Genomic DNA, 22153 nt, shown 5'->3' on the forward strand with positions numbered 1-22153 from the left:
GGAAAGAGAGCGATTTGGAGCAGAGAGCAAACGGCTATAGACGAAATTCTGATTGACATCAAAAGAAAAAAATGGAGCTGGGCAGGTTAGATAACTAATGCGCCAGTTAGAGAACTCTTGAACCATTAGGGTTACAAAATGGGTCCCAAGAGAAGGGAAACACAGTCGAGGACAGCAGAAGACTAGGTGGAACGATGAAATTAGGAAATTCGCGGGCGATAGTTGGAATCAATTGGCGCAGGACAGGGGTAATTGGAGATTGCAGGGAGAGGCCTTCGTCCTGCAGTGGACATAAAATATGAGGATGATGAGCCAGGCATGCTGCTGCGGTTGGCAACCACATTGCAGTCTTGCCTCCGAGAACAAGGCCTCATTGTGTCTATCGAAAAATGTGCATCTGAATGCTGCCCACAAGGACACCCAGACGCTTCCATACTTTTGGCAAGAACGGATGCTGCCAGGGATTTGTCTGCTTGTTGCAAAAATACGTTTCTTGAGTTTTCTCTTAGCTTTTCCCACTGTGAAGAAATGTTGCTGTAACACTTATGGCTGGGAGTGGAGTCTACGAACTCGCTCATATTGTATTGGAATAGTTGATAGCCCGATGCAACTCTTGCAGGTGCGAGATAACTATTGAGCACCAGTTTTGCATCTGTCCTCGCTACGACCTCCAATGCCTCTTTCTCCAGACAACATTAAACTTCTTGGACCTTAGACAATTCTCTGAGTCGGAAACTTGGACTGTGGCCCCATGTGTTGCTGGTGCAAAAGCCTATCCATGAACTGGTGCACTTGAAGTGGTCAGCCTCCCTTATGTGCAGTGTCATGTAGGGCAGTTAACCGAACACTCATCTGGTCAACCTCGCTGCTTCTCTCCATGTTATCTTTCTCTCTTGTCACTATATCCAAGGAAAGACCGTAAAAAATTAACTTCAGCAGTGACCCTACTGAAATGCAAGCAGAATTAAAGCATGTGTAGCTTGTGAGCCCCTTGTGTGCCTGGTAAAATCAAAACTTGTAATACAGTTGCTTCACTTCCATAGAATCGTAAATGTGTGCTGCGACTATTTTCATAGGATCTGCGCAGGTATGTAAATAAGCTAGATAAGCTAGACGGTTCAAACGTTAAATGTAGGGACTAAAGCATGTCACTCTGTTGAAGAAACTGACTGGATACCAGACACGTTCCACACCTTTTAATAAATGTTATTGTGGGGCTTATTTTCAGGTTTCTGGCAAAATTCTAAAGCTTGTTAAAATTGCAGTGAACTGTGGTACCGTGGATGGACACTGCAGCAAGAAGTAAAAAAAAAAAAATCCTTGGTTTCTTAGTCTTCGCATGAGCTTTTGCTGCCTTGAAAGTTTTTTGTGAAAACTCCAGCATCGGCTAATAGTTGCAATTGAATATTGCCTTTAGGTGTTTACGCTTCACAGCTGGTGCTGTTCGTCATGAATGCTTGGCAAGAGTTTGTGTATAACTGTCAACGCCCACACGTATAAACACTCTCTCTCTCTCTCTTGCACCACTGGACCTTCATTTCCTTTCATAATTTGTTTATACGTCACTACTTCACTGTTCTGCTGCCATCCAACCATCAGCACATTTTTCTGGTGCTTCTGTCAGTTTCCTGTGCAGCTCACTTTTGATGGTTGCTGCTTTACTTGCCTGTGTTTTCTTCATTGAATGTTGGAGTTCACTTCAATAGCAAGAACACCTCTGGATGATCTTGCTTTTTTTTCATGTGTGCGTGTTCATCTGAATGCTCGACAGAATATATAACCAAGGCAATCTTTCTTAGTAATTTCGATTTTATTCATTTTCCTCAGCAATTTTCTCGAATCCTCACTCAAGCATTCGTACATCTTGCTACTGATCTAAAAGTTTCGGGTACCGCTCTTTTGCCACTTTGAAGACCTTTGTCACAGGGCTGGTTGCTGCATAATAACACAAGCATGTGGTAGCACAAACAAGTTTTGGCAGCAGGCAAGCATGCCCATCTAGTTTCTCACGTTCCAGCTGTCAAGGGCCAAAATTTTAACCAAGTTCAGTTCAAGCGCCTTTGTTCTAGGTATAGCCACAGGGAAATTAAAGGGGCCCTGAACCACCACTTGGGCTGAGTGAAAAAATAATCTGCGTATAGCATACACTGCTGTGAATATCTCAGCCAAGTTTTGCAGCCGTGCATGGCGCGTGAAGCTCGCAAGCAGAGGAGTCGCCTTTCTATCACCTGGGATGTAAGACTCGTTTCAACAGAAGCCTGCTCTTCTCTTCTGGACGCTTTATTTTGTAATAAAGCGGATTCCCATATGCAGCTGCTCATAGCCAATAGCTGACATCTATCAAAAAGAGTGTTTGGATCAGTGCACTTCTTACTATAGCGGTATATATTTATTGATGAGCTTCAATAAACAGGCTGATGCAAGCGAAAATGTGCTTTCAAATTTCAACAATAATTGTGTACTTTCGGAAGAAGCGGACTATCATCTGCTTGCGCCCGGCCACAGCAGCCCACATAGGAAATAAACTTTGGCCACCCTACTTATCGGTGTCGTAGCCATCGGGTCTTGCTAATTTCAACTAGTTTTGAATGCTCAACTAGCCTTGAACCATGCAAAATTTAAGGTCAAACGATACTCGTGCTTGCCAGTACTCGCCCATTTGTGGCCGCCTCGGGTTAGCCGCCTTGGCAGACTAATTGGTAGTGCTTCAAAAATGCGCAAGTTGGATGTGGCTACTATCCGTCGGTCAAGCTGTTGAAGGACAAAGCCGGTTTACACCACATAGCATGGTCAGACTGCTGCATATGGGGGCGAGCATGCACTCGAGTCTTATCATGCACAAAACGAACACAGCACATACACGCTACGGTTGCATGTAGCTGTGGTATGCTTTCCAGCGTAGATATTGCGGCCGCTGCAGGGTGCTGCAACGAGTCCACTGACTCACTGGCTCGCTCCTGCTAGCTTAGGACAACCATGTTTGGCTTATGTTTGGTGAATTGTAGGCACCATAACTCGAAGTGGCATCCACATTAACATCAAAAACCAAATTTGAACTGCACGCCACGGTGACATTTAGAAGGATGTGCGTTGCAGGCATGCCCCGTTCTGCCATAATCTTCGCAGTGCAAGGTACTGAAGGAGTGGAAGCACCACAGAGGCCGTGTTTGATTGCCAATAACTCCGCTTCTGCCCAATGCATTGAAGTACTTCTTGCAGCAAGGTATTTCTGAAATGTATTTTCACTTCAAATGCCTTTCTCCACTTTAATAAAATGTGGTTCAGGGCCTTTTAATGCTCTTTTGTGTTGAGCTTGAACTGATGAAGTTACCATAAAAGCATAGTTGCCTACCCAAAACAATACACCTGTACCCATGCCAAGTATGCATGGAAAGAAAGCAGCGAGACCTAGTGTGAGAATACTTGGATACATCAAGGGCAGTTCATTCTGCACAGCTTGAATGATTGGACCACAAGTTCTTTCTGTACATGATTTTTCCATAAAGTTGACCATGCCTTCCTGCGAAAGCTTCCATGTGTACAGTCTTTTGCCAAAGTTGTGCAAACTGCTGCTGTGATGGAGGGGACTGAAAATTCTGAGGGCTAGGTCACTTGTCATTGTTCTTGCAAAAACAGAAAATTTTACTAAAATAAGGGTTGATAGGTTACTTTTTTTAGGATGGGTCAACTTGGAATATTGTGCAATTTTGCTGTAGTATGCCTCTAGTCCCACTGTAAAGTTGTGCTACCCTAGCACTTCAGCTTTTATTGTAGCTTCTGTTGAGCCATTATGGTTGTTGCAGGATTTGGCTCGTGTGATGAGGGGCACCAGCGTTGCAACTCCGATGGAGGTTACATGTGGGAGGACTCCACAAATAGAGAAGAGGAAGATTCTTGGAAGAAGACCCTCAGTCATGGTTCATCGACACCTCTTTCCCAAGGACACGACTGCTCACCAAGGGAATCGTAAGCATTTATCTCTAGTGTGAAAAAATCCAGCAGAACTCTTCTCGTGATGAATGTCGACATTAATGCAATTATCAGTGCAGTGAAACGCCATATTGCCACCGCTGAAATGCGTCGTGCATGAGGTGTATGTGCAGCCGGGCTCCTCTTGCACTTCCCTCTGGACAGGCTGTGGCATCTATCGGCACCACTGCAAAGTCCGCATGTATGAATATACAGACAAAATTGGCATATATATTGCACAGGTTCTATTCTGGCCAGTGCTAAAAAAATTTGATTTCTTTTTTCTTTTTTTTGTCATTTAAGAGTGGCCCATACCCAGTGGCACATGTTGGGGTCAGTCATTGAAATGTGGCACATATTCAGTGGTGCATACCCAATGACTCAAGTTAACAGCAGCTCAATGTTCTACCCATAGGACCATAGACTACCTGTTGACCCAAGTTGTTGGGAAAACGGTTACAAACATAGAAATATCTCTGAAAGTGTTCGAAATATCGAAGATTGCTAATCACGTTCACTTGCTTGCGTTGATTTCTAACGAGCCATACCTGCACGTCACTTAATGTCAAAGGTACAAGTTTCCTTGAAGGGACACTAAAGGCAATTATTAAGCCAAGCTAAAGTGATAGATCAGTGCTTGAGAATCTCTAAGGCGTCGCTATTATCGCGAACACAGGCTTAATAACAGAGAAACCGAGGTAAATGCAGGACATGATTACTCCCCCGGGATAGTGAAGTACTTGCCCATTGAAGAAAGCACTCCTCAGTTCTGTCACTGGTACTCAACCACTCGTTGCAAAAAACATCATTCTATTGTATTACAAGATAAAATAACATGCTACATGTCCAGTTCTGTTTTCTTATTAGAAAAAAGAACTTATTAAAGTTGCCGTTGACAACGACGCGGGCGGTCGAAAGACTTCGTGTTCGCTTGACTCTGAACCGCCCACACTTTTGCATTTCAGCAGTTTCGTTATCGTGTAGTGCTGCGGTGGTTTTGCTGGCTCTCGAAACTCTCTCACAAACTTCAAGTAGCAGAGAATTCAACTTCCATGTTATGTCGCAGGATGCCCGAACGATCTACACTACTTGTCTAAAAAGCAGCTGCAGCGGCGAATCCACCACTCTGTCTTGGCACGGTGCCGCCGTCTGTCGGATGCTGTTTTACTCGCAAACGGCAGCAAAGGGTGGTGATGGCATATGCAGCGTCGCCACTCTCCCGGTTGGGTGGTGGGAGATTTGAATTTTGAAAAAGTATTCGGACCCTTTGGATGCAATTTCACGTAAACTAAGTCCTTTCTAGGCACGAAACAAGCGTTGTGATGTTTCTGGAATGGTATTTGAACAGTCCACGTCGATTTATTATTTGCCTTTAGTGTCCCTATAACACTGCGATGCCTATCATATCATATATGCTGTGCAGTTTGATACCTGAATATTTCAGTTTAAGTGCAGGAATTCTAGTGCAAAGCCAATATGCCATTTTAATACAGTTAGCATTCCTTGAGAACCTTGCCTACTTTGTGACATGTATTTAATCTTTCACTATGACTTAAGTTGTCCACTAGCTTGTGCTACTAGGTATTTGCTGGCTACTGTCCTGTCAAGCAGACATGGGCCACTGGATATATGCCTGAATAGACAACTGGCTGCTGCCTGGCTTAGTAGGCAACTTGGTTCATTGGTATGTGCTATTGGCATTTGTCCAAAAGAACAATTTCAGCACTGTATGTTATATTGGTACGTTCCCATTCTTGGCCGAATCCCCGGAATGGATTCGCCAAGGTGTTGCAAGGGGTATGCATCCTTAAATATTTCTAAGCGATGGTGTCCCATCCACAACACAACTGTGAAGTGTGGCCGCTTGATGGAGAGCCATTGCAATGGAGTTGCAGCCAGGATACTATGATTACTATGAGGTTTCAAATGGGGTGCAGTGATTACAAGGTATACTGCATCGTGGTATCATTTAACATTGTGGTTCGTAACGAGATTGCCACATCGTGTGTGGTCATGTGTCATGTCGCAACATTGCTGTAATGCTAATGGCATTAACTTCGACATTCATCGTGAGATGGGTTCTGCTGGAATTCTTGAGATGCAGGAGTTAAGTTTCGGTTGTGTGTAGTTCAGCAAAACGGTTTCAAATTATTATACTAATTATACTAATTATGTCCTCATTCAAAAAATTTTCCTCAAATGTACTCTCCATGGCTAGGAATGAAGGTGAGCAAGTTCTAATTTTCTTTGAGGAGCTGTTTGGCTATTGCAGAGTTTAAGTGCCACTGAGCTTAGTGCAGAGGACACTGCTATATTCAGGTAGATGCTGGTGTTGATTGGGTCAGATTTTACTACAGTAGACTCCTGTTAAGCCTGGTTAAGCCAAATGTTTTAATATGGGCAACCATGGGAAACCAATGAAATGCTCAATGTGAAAAAAAAAAATCTTTAGCACGAACCAATAATTAAGGCAAATTTTGGCAGCCACCACTCGCGCTTTCTGCTTGGCTCACTGCGATGCCCAGATCAGCAGGCTTGGGGAAGGTGACTCTTTTACCTATGCGAGAATCAAAGGGTGTTTCTGTGGACATAGACACCTATGCTAGCGTCAACGATAGCGTAAAAACCTGTAGTGCAGACACCTTAGAAACAGTAATTCAGGGAGTCCTCGATGTGCCTGTACAGGCTGGTAATTGATGATTAGAATGAGGTGGGGAACAATCCCCACCTGCGGCAAGTTGTTTTTTCATCCACTTTCATTTCCATTAATTGATCGTTTCTTTATTTAATTTAATAAGCACAAGTAATTTCCCCTATGTTGTCGTTGGTGTCGGTGTTTGTTGGCTTCTTATGATCTGAATAATAAAAATCGGGCCCCTCGGTTAACCCCCTTTCTTCTCATTTAGAAAAGTTACTGAAATTTCACGCAGCACCAACATGAAGTATTCTCCCCCCATAAACCACATCTAACTGGTATTCCTTGCCCACTGGTGTTCTAGAATGTGACTCTTCATTCTTTGCATGCTTTTGAATGCATATCTCATGAACTGACATAAGTGCTTCGCTAAGCATCTGTCTATTGCACAGTGGATTATTTGTGTTGTATTTATCTGCATTTAGTTGTTCGTTGTTGCAGTATATTTGTGTTTAATTCATTCTTGCAGAAGGCCTGAAGCCTGTGCTGGAAATATAAAAAAAAAGATGCATTTCCATCTCGCTTCATATATTTAAAAATTCTTTTATTGAATTTTCCTCTCAGGTATGTTGATTCCCCGATGCCTCAGTACCAGAAAAACATGGGCCCTGTTGGATGTGAAAGGAAAGTGACTTTTGGTAGCCCCTTGCCACACATGGACTACGAGAGAAGGAAGTTGCTTGCAACCAAAAGTGAGTTGGGCTGTAGTTTCATGGCTGCACTATGAAGTTTACCTCACAGGTGTCTATCAAAAAAATTAATTAGCTTTCCTGTAAGTATTTAATAGTTCTTCTTGTGACTTGTTTTCTGGTGTTTCTCATGGCAGTTTAATTTCGGGATACAAGCGTTAGGGCGGTGAGGCATCCCTAATTTGAACTTCATGAACCCTTGGTATCTGATTTTGTTACATTTTCTGCGTTTCAGATTTCAAATTGTAAATTCCATGTTTGTCGCTAACATTGTCTCCGTCTGAATTCTGCAATCAGACACAAGAGTGGCCATTACTTAAATGAGTTGCGATTTAATGAACGTGTTTGCACCAGGCTTTCAATTTTGTGTTCATAGTATCCTGCTGTGGCTTATAGCCCACCTGGCCGCTATTTCATAGTGGTGCCTTCCACTCGATTTTATGCCACTCTTATCATCCACGGTTCAGGGTTGGCTGATCCCATTGATAATGTTGGTGGAGCATCGCTCGTACTACTGACGAAGTACAAAAAGGAATAGCATCGGAAAAGGTATCGCTACAAAACCGCAGCCTTGGTTTGCTCTTTGTAGAACTGGAAGGCCAAGGCAAACCCCAGGTACTTGACAATTTAATTGAAATACATTTGCTAATTTTTGAAATATGGAATTTCTACTGCTGTGGTGTGGTGTTCCAGGAAATTTGTAGATACAGTTAGTCTTTCTTGGAGGGATCCAAGGGAGTTGCTCTGTCTGGAATTTCTGCTGTGTGGTGGCAAGTACAACACAGGTCTATAGTGTATCATAGCATTTGTATTGTTGTGAAATTTATGCAGGTGAAAAATTTGCATGCTACAATACTCCCCAAGACCTCCCATCGTTACTCAATGGTTATGGTTTTGGGCTCCTGAGCACGAGGTCGCGGGATCGAATCCTGGCCACGGCAGCCGCATTTCGATGGGGATGAAATGCAAAAACACCCATGGTACTTAGATTTAAGTGCACATCAAAGAACCCCGGGTGGTCGAAATTTCCAGAGTCCTCCACTACAGCATGCCTCATAATCGGAAAGTGGTTTTGGCACATAAAATCCCATAATTTAATTTTAATACTCCCTAATGCGAAATTTGAGTGTAGCTTTATATGTATTTTCATTTAGCGATATATTGGCTGGCGTGGACAATCTGTCTATTGCGGCACGTTGCACACGGAGCAAAGTTTGGTGCAGCTGCTTTGCTAATCGGAAGATCGCGAGCAGCAGCGCGTTGATGTGTGGGTGCAATTCGCAGCAGCAGCCGCCGCGAGACAGATCTCCCAGACGCGTGCTACTCTGGTGCCATCTTGTAGCCATTGTCGCTGCAATGCCAGTCTTGCGCAGCACTACGCTTCTCATGCTTTCGCCATACCCTCCTCCTCTGCTTTTCTCCTCGCACTCTCACCCCTCTCACCGCTTTTTTCATCCCCCTCTGGCCCCCGTGTTCACTCTTTCATCCGTTGCACTCTTTCATCCGTTGCACTCTTTCATCCGTTGCACTCTTTCACCCGTTGCACTCTTTCACTTGGTTACATCGGGAACGCCAACACTCGACGCAGGAATGGGCACCTAAGAGGTGCGCTCTAAAATTATTCTTGCATCCAATTATGTGACAGGGAAAACCAGCTATTGATATGTACTGTGATACACATGTGACAGGTTGATCATTGTGAATTAGAGCGGTTAATGGCATGCATGTGTATAAACATCAAAGGATGTTGGACTCAATAGATATATCGCATGTTGTGCCTGAGAGCATGTTTAGCAATGTCTTAGGCATAAGTTACAAAGGTTGCTGTTTACCAAGGAATTTTTCTTTTTTGATCCTGCTTTTCATAATCTTCTTAATAGTGAATTAGCTGTAGTTGGCAGATGAATTTGTTTACCTGCACACGCTTGCATTCATGCATACGTCTTACCTGCAGCAATGCAAGAGCATGCTGGTTCTACCAAGAGGGTGCCTTCAAGCACCTGGTCTGGCTTTGGCTTTTCAAAGTCCATGCCAGAAAGTGTGAACAAGGGACAATTTCAGCAGTGCAATGCAGCCAGCTCTTCTAGGCGCCCACCCAAATTGGAAGAAACCAAGGTAATTTCTCTCCAGTGGTGAAGTGGCGAATGGCATTGAGTCTCCCAGTGGAGATCTTAAACCCAATTTTTATGTCAAGTATTCTGCTGGAAGTTGACTTATTTATTGATTCGATTCATGTAGTTTTACGTGTTGTGGTGGCATAGCAGCTTCAGCATTATGCCGCTAAGCCTGAGAATGCAAGATCAAATCCCAGCTGTAGTGGCCTCATGTCAATGGGGGACAAATGCAAAAACGCCTGTGTACCGTACATTGGGTGCGTTTTAAAGAACCCCAGGTGCTCAAAATTAATCCAGAGTTCTCCCATTATGGCGTGCCTCATCATATCATGGTTTTGGCATGGTAAACCCAAGAATTTACTTCGTAGAGTTTGATAGCACCTTTGGTGTCCATGCTTTTCACTTTGACCCTGTAGTGATGGGTTCGCCCGAGGCTTACCCTGCGAGCAACGGTCAGAAAAGGGCACAATGCTTCTCCACTTCACACAGAAAGGCACTACAGTAGGGTTCGTTGACTCTCTAAAGTGGCACCGAAAAGGCTTTGGAATAGTATCTTGGGTTAACCAGTGTTTGTTGACATTACAACAGTGTGATAGTCGCAGAACTTAAAGGCGAAGGCTCACCACAAGACCAATTCAGTGATCATGCCCATTGTGCTAGGTCTAACCAGGTAGCCATCTACAAAGTGCAAGAATAAGTCACGGGAGGAGAGATTATGTAACGAACTAGTTGCAGGATTGTGAGCATCAGCTGCGGTGATGAAGTGCTCAGCCTAAAAGAGCTTGGGTTGAGAGGAGTGTCCAGGGGCCGCCACTCGGGAGGCCAATTGGGGCACATCTCGGTGACAAGTGCTCATGTGGAGATTCAACGCCAAGAGGGAGAAGTGCAGTTTGTGCAAGAAATTAGCTCTGGTGCACTAACCATGTCCACCACATTCCCTCTGAGGGGGTAGTTCCCAGAGGTAAAAAAAAGCACCACGCGCGAGCTGGAGGATGAGGTGCAGAGAAGGCACTTCTAACCCCACGACCCTTATAGGACTGCAAGTTTCGGTCAGATTATTGGAAAGGTCGCATTAACATATGCCGACAAATTGAACAAATTCAAATGTTTTGCTTTTAAGTAGTCTGTCGTCTTTGACAGACCACTTCAATACAAATTACGATAAGTTGGTTGTCATTGGTCAGAGACCCACAAACCTCAACAATATCGTTGGCGTTGAGAAAATCCTCAAAAGAAACAATCGTCCAGGGCATATAAGTCATCATCACTGCAGGACAGGTTGCTGTCTTGGCTATCGTCGCCTATGGAAGCAGTAAGCACCATCAGCATAGGGATGGCCAATTAATATTCTTTAACGATTAATGGTTCATCAATTTAGCTTTCATTTGATTATTTGCTTTTGATGTAGAATTTTTCATCAATCGATTATATGAAATTTTTACCGGGCCCTTTTAGAAACGTTCAAAGACAGTTATCTACTTTTGTAAGATCCTATTTTAATGTTTGAGAGGTGGAACCAAGTTTGAAACATAAGTGTATACAGGCGCCGACTGTTCATTCGGACCTCACGGGGACCGCGGAAATGCCCGAATAAACAGCTGTCCGAAAAAAGAAATCCTTTATTTCCAAGCACTTATTTGGGCTCGGCAGCAGGTTTGAAGAAATCGTGAATGCACCGTTGCACACTGTTCTGTTTACGCGCAGTCGGATCAGCCTGAATCTCCGGGAGGGTCATGCGGTCACTATAGGCAGCTGAAAGCCACAGTCACTGCTTGTACAAGCTCCGCGTGCGACGGCAGCGGCGCACAATGTGCATCGTCTTCCAACATGGAGTCGTTGTCCGGCAGGGCAGCGGAAACCTGACGAATGATATCGTCGTTGTCTAGTCCTGCTGCATGTCAATGCAGCACTGTCAGCATCTGTGAAACTGTCAAATGAGATGGTGTTCGGAATCGCAATGCCATCACTGCGCAGGTCTCTAACATTTTTGGCGTCAGTAGGGAGCACATCTGAAGGTGACAGATCCTGGGCCTGTACGGCACCCACTTGATCGGTTACAACAAATCCAGCGTTCTTGCTGCACAATGGCGATCTTTTTTGCCATTGACATTGGGGTATATTTTGTATCACGCTTGTTGGCATTCCCCAGCCCAGTCTGCGCGGGCACTGTTGGCACCATTGGACACTTGACGTGATGTTTCTGTATGCTGTGTTGAATCACCGCAACCTCGACACAGCACACAAAGCAAACACCACCGTGCTGTCACGCCAACACCAATCACACTAACTAAGAACATGGCCTAGTCACAGCGTCATGCACAAAGAAACAAATCGGCTGCTGGATTGCCTTGATATGGCTTACTAAGCTGAGACCGGAACTGCTGTAGCCACTCTACCGAACCAGGCAGAAAGGATGATCAGGAGCGGGGATTTGCAGTATCGCCACCTCGTGGGACAGCAAGGAAGCTCAGTTCAAAATAAAAATGGCGTTCAGCAAGTCAAACCATGCATCAGTCAGTCTGTGGGGCCAAGTGCCATCGATCGAGTTAGCTCAGAGTGTCCAAAAAATCAAACTAAAGGTTGCAAGGTGTCTGAACTTTGTATGGTAACTTTGAGATGGTAGTGAAAGTCAAATCTACCCCTTTTTTGTTATTTGCTAGTACGTACTAGATTTTACTTGTATCATTATGCAGGTAGATTTTATTTGTGTTCAAGTACTAAATGCATTCACTCTTAGTTTCTGCATAGTTGCATTTTTGTGTGGTTTCATGCCTTTGTTAAACTGCTCCTCAAACTGTTATTCTGTGTATCGGACGCAACTACAGTGGCAATGAACAGGATCTGCAGTTGTGCAGCACGTTTCAGCATTAAAAAAAATTGAACCTGATGGCTACAGAAAAGAAAGTAAACTCAACGTGAAAAGTTATCAACTGTAAGTAAACACTGAAAATGCTGAACTCTACATATAAAGCAAATACTGCTTGCATGGAATTTGTGAAAACATAGAAGTCTTCATATTGTGCAGGTAGCATGTTTGGGTGTGTGCAGTGTGGCAGAGCAATAGCCAAAAGATTGCAGGAAGGCAGTCATCTTTCGTATATGAAAAGTGCAGCTGATAGGTGCAGTGCACCTACCAGCGGGGGGCCATTTTTTCTGTAGCTAGTGCTCGTATTATATTTGCCTGTGACCTTGTGATCCTACCTTATAGGCTTTTTATATGTTGTGCTCTGCTGCCTGTCATGAAACCTAACATCCAAGAGGCAATTATTGTGTTTGGTTAACATATTTCACACTCATGGGGTCCTAGGAGAGTTGTTAGAAGGAACATGCTGTTTTTGTTATGTAATATAAGCTGACTAATGGCAAGAATTTGCATAAGGAACTTTAAGCCATTTGTTGTGGTTGATTGATGGTACCTTAGTTAGGCTTTTGTTGTTGTTGTTGCTTCCAAGCTCCATCTGCTGAAGCCCAATTCTCCAAGCCGTTTGCATGGTATCTATCAATTTATATTGAAAAGCCAGATCTTGTGCAACAAAAATTTGTTGTGCAGTTTAATAGCTGTTTTTAAACAAAGCATTTCTTGCTACATACTTGCTAAGTGAGCTGATAATTAATGTTCGCAAAATGTGTCATGGCCATTTGCAGGTATGTTCATCCATTGACCAGGCCTCCTCGAGTAAAGTGTGGAGCAATCCTGTTGATGCCTGCCTTGGTGCAGCTGGTGGATCCATGACTAATGACTCTGATGATGCCCAGCGCTGTGGCAGCAGCCTTGGTAGGTCTGCAAGTTGTCATTACAATCATGCCTGTGTAAATACATAGTATTTTGCATGTGGTTTTCATTTCCAGCTGCGATCTGTTTATAGGCTTGTAAGTGGCAAGTGAATAGTGCATACAAGTCAGGCTGCGATAGCTTGCACCACCAAGGCAGGTGTGACCAAGAAGCTAGCTATAAGCAGCTTGCTTTTTCCTTTTGGTGCACATACTCAGTAGCAGATCTAATTGTAACAGATCATGCAGCATGTGAGCATTGTAGTATGCAGTTTATTTTACCCTAGAACACACACAAAAGTTGACGGTGCGATCAGCTGCTCAATATTATATCCAATATATTTTTAAAACTGGTATCATTAAGTGGGCTCGACTGTACTAGTTTAGTACAATTCCATAATTGCAAAGCACCATCATCAGGTAAACATATGGAATCTGCACATCTTGCATGCTAACATATAAAAGCTGCAGGATTTCCTGATGTGCACAAAGCTTTGAATCCCATCTTTTAGTTTCTCAAAGATTGGAAAAAACATTGGTTTGCACTTGCATGAGGCCCCATTTTAATGAGTTTTGTGAAGCCATAAACTGTTTATAAGCTCATGTGGTTTCTTCGTATATTCTGGAAGCTTCGGTGCCTCTGCCTGGCCTCCGTGCATTGAAAAGGCAATGCTGGTGTTATTTCTGAATTACATTTAGAAAAAAATTGGACGACGATTGTGCTTCTTGGTAATGATCTTTGAGCGCAGCTGCTGCCTTATTTCAACAACAGGCAACCGCATAAAGAACATGCAGTGCCAAACGGAGGCGGTTCTATGTTTCGGATTGGGCAGCACACACTGCGATCCGCCGCTATCGAGCTAACGCTCCGGCAACCTGCCATCGTGCCGTCTTATAGTGGGTCACCGCCGCGGAGAGAGAGGGGGCAGGTAGATTAGCAATTATTATATAATGTTTCTTAAGTGGGGTGAGGAAACGGGTGGTGAACAGGCATATTTGGTAGAAGTCACACACTCATTCACTCAGACAGGCCTCAATGTGGCTGCACAAGGTTGGGGTGGGAAGTAGAAGTAAGGGGACAAAACATTATAATTGTCTTTCGAGTCACCGCAATGGCACTGCACCAGGTAAGGGGAGGTATAGGGCAAGAGTGGAGGTGGGAGGACAGCCAGGTGCAAGCACTGCCAGAGGCGACAAATGCCACTGAGGAATGTGTCCCGCGAACGGTGAAGCGAGACACTGCTGACAGCCGGACAGCCACGCAATGCGGAGACTGAGGAGCAGAGAGCCGGGGATCACATGCGAGGCGGTAAAAAGCGCCCGCCGCCGGCACCGCAGCAGTGCTGCGACAGCGGGAGAAAGGACGGCGAGGATGGTGTGGTCGGTAGCGGCGAGAGTCACAACAACGGCGCTGGGCGCAGGAAGGGGCAGAAGATGGCAGCAGGAGTGCGTGGATGATGACCTTGGTTACGACAAGGCTGACGGTGCCGGTGACGCGCAACATTGGAACTGGCGCCAAAGAGCTGTGCTCTAAAATTCCACTGCTGTGCTGCACATTAGTTTCTAAAGCAGCAGCAACAGGAACATATCTGCTCTTTTCTTAGTTTCCATAATTCCTAGTGTATTACTTCCAACCTCGTAAACTACACTGCTAACCTTTACTGGTACCACCACTATACATGTGCCTCCACATGTGTTTAGTGTAAGTTTGCTGTAGCTCTCCAATTTTCAGAACCTTTGACAGGTGACAAATGATACTGAACCTGACTGTGAAAAAGCCCCTACACTTTGCTGTCAGCGTAACTGCGGTCGGCTAGCACAGCGCAATGTTGGTCACAGCATGAAGTGGTGATTAAGCAATGTGGTGCATGGTCTGTGCTTTCGTCTGTTGTGCAGCTCGACCTTAAAGGGGCCCTGAACCACCCCTCGGGCTTCATGAACAGTCTGTGGATAGCATGCGCTGCTGTGAACATCTCTGCCAAATTTCGCAGTCTTGCACGGCACTTCGATCTCTTAAGCAGAGTGCAAAATCACTTTTCTGTCAAACGCTCTTTTGAACAGAAGCCTGCTCCTCACTCTTTTCTAGACGCTTTATTTCGTAATACAGTTAAATCTTGATATAGCGAAGTAGGTAAAAATCGGCAATCTGCTTTGTTATATCGAAATTTTTTTTTTTGTATTCAACATTTCAGGCAAATAAGTATTTGCCGATCGATTTCTCTTACGTGGGAAGGGGCCACAGAAATTCCACATTATCGGGCAGTAAAAAAAAGCAGATTTGAATGAGGAAACAATTCATTTTGACGAAGTTGGAAGTCAGCGACGAACTATACGGTTTCATGTCACATTGACGATATCTTCACATCAGCGGTACGAATTAAGCAAAGCCAGCCACGCTTTCGCATGCATCAGCCCCCAGGGCTGATTGGGTCGCCTGCACTGGGATGACACGCTGGAAGATGGCTTACATGATGCTATGTTGTCTCAGCACGCCCACTCTTTGCATACGCAGCAGATTACCTCTAAAGCAGGGACCACGCCTGCATATGCACTCAGCTGCGCTTACAGCCATGCACAGCCATGGCTGAGACGTGCGCCAACTAAACGCCCCCTGCCTCGCCCCTCTCGCACGCTTGATCGCATTGCCAAGTGTTCGTTCCCCTCCCCCTCTTTCTCTTTGCTCGTGTGGGGAGGCGGCACTCGTGCGTGAAGCCACCATCTTTCTTTCTCATCCTCGCACACTTTCACTCGCACCTAAAGCACAAAGCGTGCGGTGTGCAATGGGACCTTATCATACTTGGACTTTACACGGAACATGATGTGGCTTCACTTCGGTGATCACTCTTGGCGCACCAAGTACAATTTGAGAGGTGTTTGCAAGAAGCCATTTGAAATTCAATCATTTGACCATCTGACCGTGGAAGTTTCCTTTTAGTGTCTCGGCATTCCTTTGCTGCGGAAGCGAAATTTCGTTATATTGAAATCGGATACACTTTGTTATATTGAGGTTCTAATTACGTGGTGTTCTATGGACAAGAGGTTATGAAAAGTTAAATACTTCGTTATATAGAGAATCTTATTATATTGAAGTTCGTTATATCAAGGTTTAACTTTATAGTAGATTCCTATACCCGGGTGCTATTGGCCAATAGCTGATTTCAATCAAAGATGTTTGCATCAGTGCGCTTATTCCTATTGTTACTGTGTATTTATTGACGCAGTTTAATAAACAGACTGAAGTAAGCGAAACTGTGCTTTCGAATGTCGATAATTGGGTACTTCTGGAAGAAGCAGACTAACATCTGCTCACACTTGGCCGCGGCCGCCTGCATAGGAATTAAACTTTGGCCATCATTCTTATTGGTGTTGTAGCCGTCAGATCCCGCTAATTTCGACTAGTTTTGAACACTCGACTAGCCTCAAACCACGCGAAGCTTAAGGTCAGACCACACGCTCGTTTGCCAGTGTGCGCTTACTCCTATCTGCTCCTATCTGCACCTTGGCAGACTGCGCTTCATACTGAGCTATTGGTAGCACTTCAAAATCTGCAAGTGGGATGTGGCTACTGTCATTCAAGCTGGTGCAGGACGAAACCGGTTCGCACCACACAGCACAGGCAGACAGGAGCATATGAATACGAGTGAGCACTCTAGCCCTGTCATGCACAAAGCAAATGCTGCACTTGCATGTAGCATCGGTCTGCTACATTGCGTATATACCGCGGCTGCTGTGGGGTGCTGCAGCAAGTCCACTGGCTGAGCGCACTGTGGCCTACTGAGGACAACTGCACTTGGTACATCGTAGGCGCCAGAATCGGAAATAGTTGTCTATGTGAACATCCAAAATCTAATTTGAATTGCGAGCCATGATGACGTTCAGTAGGCGGAGTGTTGTGGGCACACTCTGCTCCACCACAGCCTTCGCAGTGCAAATCATTGAAGGAGCGGATGCACCGCAAACATATGTTTGATTTACCATAACTCGGCTTCTGCTGAATGCATTGAACTTCTTTCGGCAACGTTTTTCTGAAATAGTCCGATTTAACTTCAAATGCATTTCTCGACTTCGATAAACAGTGGTTCCAAGCCCCTTTAATGAGCTGACCATAACCTGCATAACCCACCTGCATGTAAAGCTAGGAAAACCTTTCTGTGTTAGTGGAAAACACGAAAGGAGATTTTTCTATGCAATGAAAAATAGCCATAAAACACAGGTCCACTATTAAACTGAAGATCTCGTAAGATATTCAGCACATGACTTCACTACTGCTTAAGCACCAGAGGGAAAAATATTTTCCAGACCTTCATGTTGGACTCGGCTGTAATCGTGCTTGCGTACTGATTTGGTGTTCTCTTTAATGAGTACGCAATCTTGATTCCTAGGTACCAAAGTTACTGATACCTTGCAACATTCTTGTTATGCAATGCTAGTAAACTCGCGAGCATGTGCAGCACCTTTTCTTACACAAAATTTGTAAGCATTAAACCTAAGTTTTGCGACATTCAATTTTACTGCTTTTTTCTTTCAATTCAATGTTTGATTTGAAGTCCACTATTCTGTATTCGCACGCCCTTAATTCAAGTTACGGTGGGAGTGTGCTGTTTCGGACAAGAAATGAAAGTAGTAAAATTGAACTGATTAAATTGAACAGCAGAAGTAGGAGAATATACTTTAGTTTGGGAAATACGAATCAATGTGCTCAGTTATTACTTCAATGTGACACACCATTCTTTATATGGCAGCAACAGTTGAACTTTTAGGAGCTTCATCACCGAAATTCTTGCATTCATTGTGTTCATGTTTAAATTGTCCTGTTTGCATTTGATTTACCTAAGATGATACTCTGTGGTTCAAAGTTATTATAGTTAAGGTTTAGGACATAATGGTTGATTCGTAAAACGGGACAAACTTATCTCTATGGATGAATATATTCTGTGCATGCCTACACATTACCTTGGCACTAATTATTGATAAACAGTGGCTGCTGAACAAAGGAAGCCTCAGCCTGGAACCATTATGACATGGGCCTTGTCTTCATCAAGGCAAATTGTCCTTGTTGAAACGTTGACTCCTGGCTTGAGGCTTCTCTTGTTCGGCCACTGCTAATAATTTCATCGCCTTTTTCCTCTGGCCCCTTTGTCATGTTCGGACTTGATGAGATAAGTAGTTTGCTGGATATGTCCTACCGAGACCCTTTGTAAATTATATCATATTGCCTTCAGTCCTTCTCAAAGTTAACTCTGAAGTGATTATGAAAGATATTCATCCTGGATATTATGTCGGAAGCGCGCAGAACTGCAAGAAAGTGGTTTAATCACATTCTTGTTGCTAGCTTTCGAGAAAGTTGACGCTAATTTGATCTACTTTGTTGTGCCATCAGAGACAGTGTAAAGCACCCGTGGAGTGCATTTTGAATGCCATGAGTTGACATGAAAATCCAGGATGCAGCATCAACATGACAATCGATAATGCAATGTTGCATATTCACCTCAGCATTTATGTATCAACTGTAAGGAGAGTTATTTTATCCACGTACGTGAAGATACTTCTAGCATCAAGCAGTGGTACAAAATTTTTTTCACAATTGTAGTATAAAAGTTTGAAATAAGACTTGAAAAGCGATTGTGCCTGCGTTGTCCGAGGATGATATTAGTTTGTGTGTTTATCGGTGGAACTTTAGTTTAGTTACTGCAAATATGAAAACTGCCATCCCAACCATAGTTTCTTGCTGAAATTACTTGAGGAAACTCTGGCACTGTGATCGTTCAGCTGCTATGGAAATGATCATTGGTACATGGATATGTCTGATCATCGTGCTTGTGGCTTCTGATGTTTCTTGTGCCTTCATTCACTATGCTCTACCTGCCTTTATTGACTTAAATTTCGAAGCAGTCCTATTTTTGTATTCTTGAAAGGCAATACTACTCCGTGCACATGCATGATTGCTGTGAATTATTGCATTTATGTAACGCAATACTTTGTTAGGAATTACCAGACTAAAATGTCGCAATGCCGTTTGAAGCCAGAAGAGCAAAGTTTCGGCAAATCCATGTGCTAACCATCATTCCCATGCTGGCTGAACTGCCTTGCTTGCAGCTCCCATGAATGCTAGCACCAAAGTTCCCCCTGGTAATTTTTGTAGGAAACTCTATGATCCCAATGACAGCAGTTATGTACTGGCAATGTCCATACATGGCTCTGTTATCATTCTTCATTGCGTTCAGTCACTGTGCTGAAGCTTGCCTTGAAATCTCATCTCCTGGCAAAATAACAATTATTCCTTTTGCAGAGGGAGGATTCAGTGCAAGCAACTTCTTCGAGTGTGTTAGTGCACACAGCCAGCCACAGGAGAGGCCTCTAGTAGACATTCCTCACTTGTTCAGCGACCTGGGGCTGGGTAGATATGTGGATGTCTTCCAGCAGAATGAGGCTAGTACATTTCTCTTGATACTTTTTTTCCATTACGTGCTAGTTGCATTAAACTGCTGTCACCAGTAACTGCCCAGTTTCTTGTACTTTGTTTTCTCAGCACTTTTCCAAAGCTGGTGGTGTCAATGTTCATTGCACAGCACATCCCCCCCACTGCTTGTGCATGCACAGCTCTTCAGTGAGCGTCTGTTCACGCTGAATAAAATAGTTGTGCAGAGCTTATTACAAATCATCGAAGCACATTTTTGCTAACTAAGCAAATTTAGAATTAGTTTTCTCTAGTTTAATTTAAATCCTAAGATGATGTAAAAAACTCAAATTTTCAGTTTAAGTAAAAGTACGCCAAAAAAGGGGGGTGGGGTTTGAAACTTGAGAACATGTTTGAATTAACCATTATCAAAGTAATGGAGGTTCACTGTGCCACGCTTGCACTATCATGCAAGAAGAAACTTTTGACAACTGGGAAAACAAATACAGTAAACTATCGTCATAATAAAATTACTATATTGGAATTATTGCTTTATTGAAAGTTTCCTAAGGTCACAACTCCAGTGCATGCATTTTACAGTGACTTGAAATAAGGTGGTGCCAAACTGTTTAGTATGAAATGGGGAGAGAAATTCCCATGGGACAGCTCTCTGAAGCAGAGACGGTGAACCCTTCCTGTTCTTTGTAACACTCTGGAGTGTGCATGAGTGAAAAGGGTGCATGGTTCTTACGTGCTACTTGTACCAGACCCTGAGGACTCTCTCGTCTTACATGCTTACCGACGCGGATGCTCCTGGTGTTTGCTCCTACCACGCACACAGAAATAATATACATAGCGTTGGGTTACAAAGTTCACGAGAACATTGCAGCGAATGAAGAACCTCATGAAGTCCCCTAAATATCAGAGACTCAAACAATTCTTCATGTACTTAAGAATGAAGGAGATTGCTGTAGCAGCGAACAGGACCTTATGAGGCTTGTAAAGGCTTTAGAAGACTGACTTGGAATGAATGCTTGGCAGATGCTACTTGCATCTTTCCTCGTTCCACAGTAAAATGCTGTTGCATCGCAAGTATGAAGCATGGTTTCATTTCTCGATACGTTTTAGGAGCTCCTGAGCAATTGGAGTGTACCTCCAGCATTGATGTGGCTGCTTTAGTGTTTCCGCTTTTAATGAAGTACTGGGCCGCTATTTTGTAGCGATGCCTTATGCCTTATTCTATGCTATTCTTATCATCCACCACACACGGCCGCCTGATCGTGTTGATAATATGGGCAGACCGTCGCTCTGACCGCTGGCCAAGCGCGAAAAGCCTCAAAAAGCATGGAATCGGAAAAGGCACCGCTACAAAATACCGGCCCTGCTTTTGACAAAGTTCATTTCCTGCCTTGATGGCTTCGTTAAAGGGACTGACAACCAGTTTTCATGGTACCCATTTCTTTATAATGCAATGGAAAGCTTACCGGTCGGTGTCTAATCATAAAGTGCTAATGTGGAAAATGTCGTGGAACATTTATCGGAATTTTTCGATCTGCAGTGAGGATGTCGTCGTTTACTGGAAGCATGCTGTTAACGGTGATAGGTGAGCACGACAGCAATTATACGCCGGCATTAGTGGGAGGCATACGAGTGTGGCCGTGCTGTAACAAAGTACGATTTTCTTTATCAAATCAATGTCCCTGTGGCTCATGTTTTCCAAATTGTTGAATGATTTCTGCAATGATAGCTACATGTTTTCGTGGTTTCCGGTCCCACTGCTTTGGTATTTAACCAGTTGCATAGAAAACGAAATGCCTTTACACATAATATGGAGTTCAGCATGCTGCCTTAGCCACGCGTGCGTTTTTGATTTACGAAGTGTAGAATAATGCACGAGTGTCTAATTATACAGCAACTGCAATTTTAAGCAATAATTATGATGTACTTAAAAACAGTCGACTTGTATACAGTAATCTCGTAAAATACATCTGAAGTACCAAGATCTCACCGCCAGGTTCTGCCACTTACTGGTTTTTTTAGAGTCGGCCAATTTAATATTACTATAATTCTTACTTAAATTTCCAACACCATGCTGGATTCTGTCACTATAAATCAGGGTCATTTCATTTTCATCAACATCTTGCAACACATTCTGGCCAGTTGTCACTCCCTTTAAAGCGAGCATTTACTATACTGTCATAACAAACTAATGTATGATGCACCTGTTACCTTATAAAATGGGCCACCTCATCACAATGATGTACAGGTGGACCTTCATTGGCATGCATTCCTGTAGTGGGCCGTGCATGCACCAGAGCCTGTGTGGGTGCACGTTTTGCTGATCGCTTGCACATTGAAACATTCAAACAGGACAACAGTGCACTGCTTTAATGGAGTGCCAGGTACATATCATTTCAGATGCACTTGTATAGGTAAGGCTGCATGGGTTTGCATTGCAGTAGCAGGCTGCACCCTTGGATCTCATTGTTTCATTGCCCCCATTTTTTTTTAAATTCTT

General features: G+C 43.8%; 1 protein-coding gene across 5 annotated transcripts in view; it reads left to right on the forward strand.

Moving 5' to 3' along the window:
* Positions 1 to 22153, forward strand: part of BicC (protein bicaudal C) — a 155067-nt gene that overhangs the window by 113241 nt on the left and 19673 nt on the right. For all 5 annotated transcript variants that reach the window (XM_070523698.1, XM_070523716.1, XM_070523722.1 and 2 more), the window contains 5 exons: positions 3804 to 3966; positions 7229 to 7356; positions 9308 to 9468; positions 13113 to 13242; positions 19528 to 19667. In XM_070523698.1, coding sequence (XP_070379799.1) covers positions 3804 to 3966; positions 7229 to 7356; positions 9308 to 9468; positions 13113 to 13242; positions 19528 to 19667 — 722 coding nt within the window. The remainder of the gene's footprint in view (positions 1 to 3803; positions 3967 to 7228; positions 7357 to 9307; positions 9469 to 13112; positions 13243 to 19527; positions 19668 to 22153) is intronic.

Source organism: Dermacentor albipictus, chromosome 1 (genome assembly GCF_038994185.2).
Source record: "Dermacentor albipictus isolate Rhodes 1998 colony chromosome 1, USDA_Dalb.pri_finalv2, whole genome shotgun sequence".
Classification (NCBI taxonomy): Eukaryota; Metazoa; Arthropoda; class Arachnida; order Ixodida; family Ixodidae; genus Dermacentor; species Dermacentor albipictus.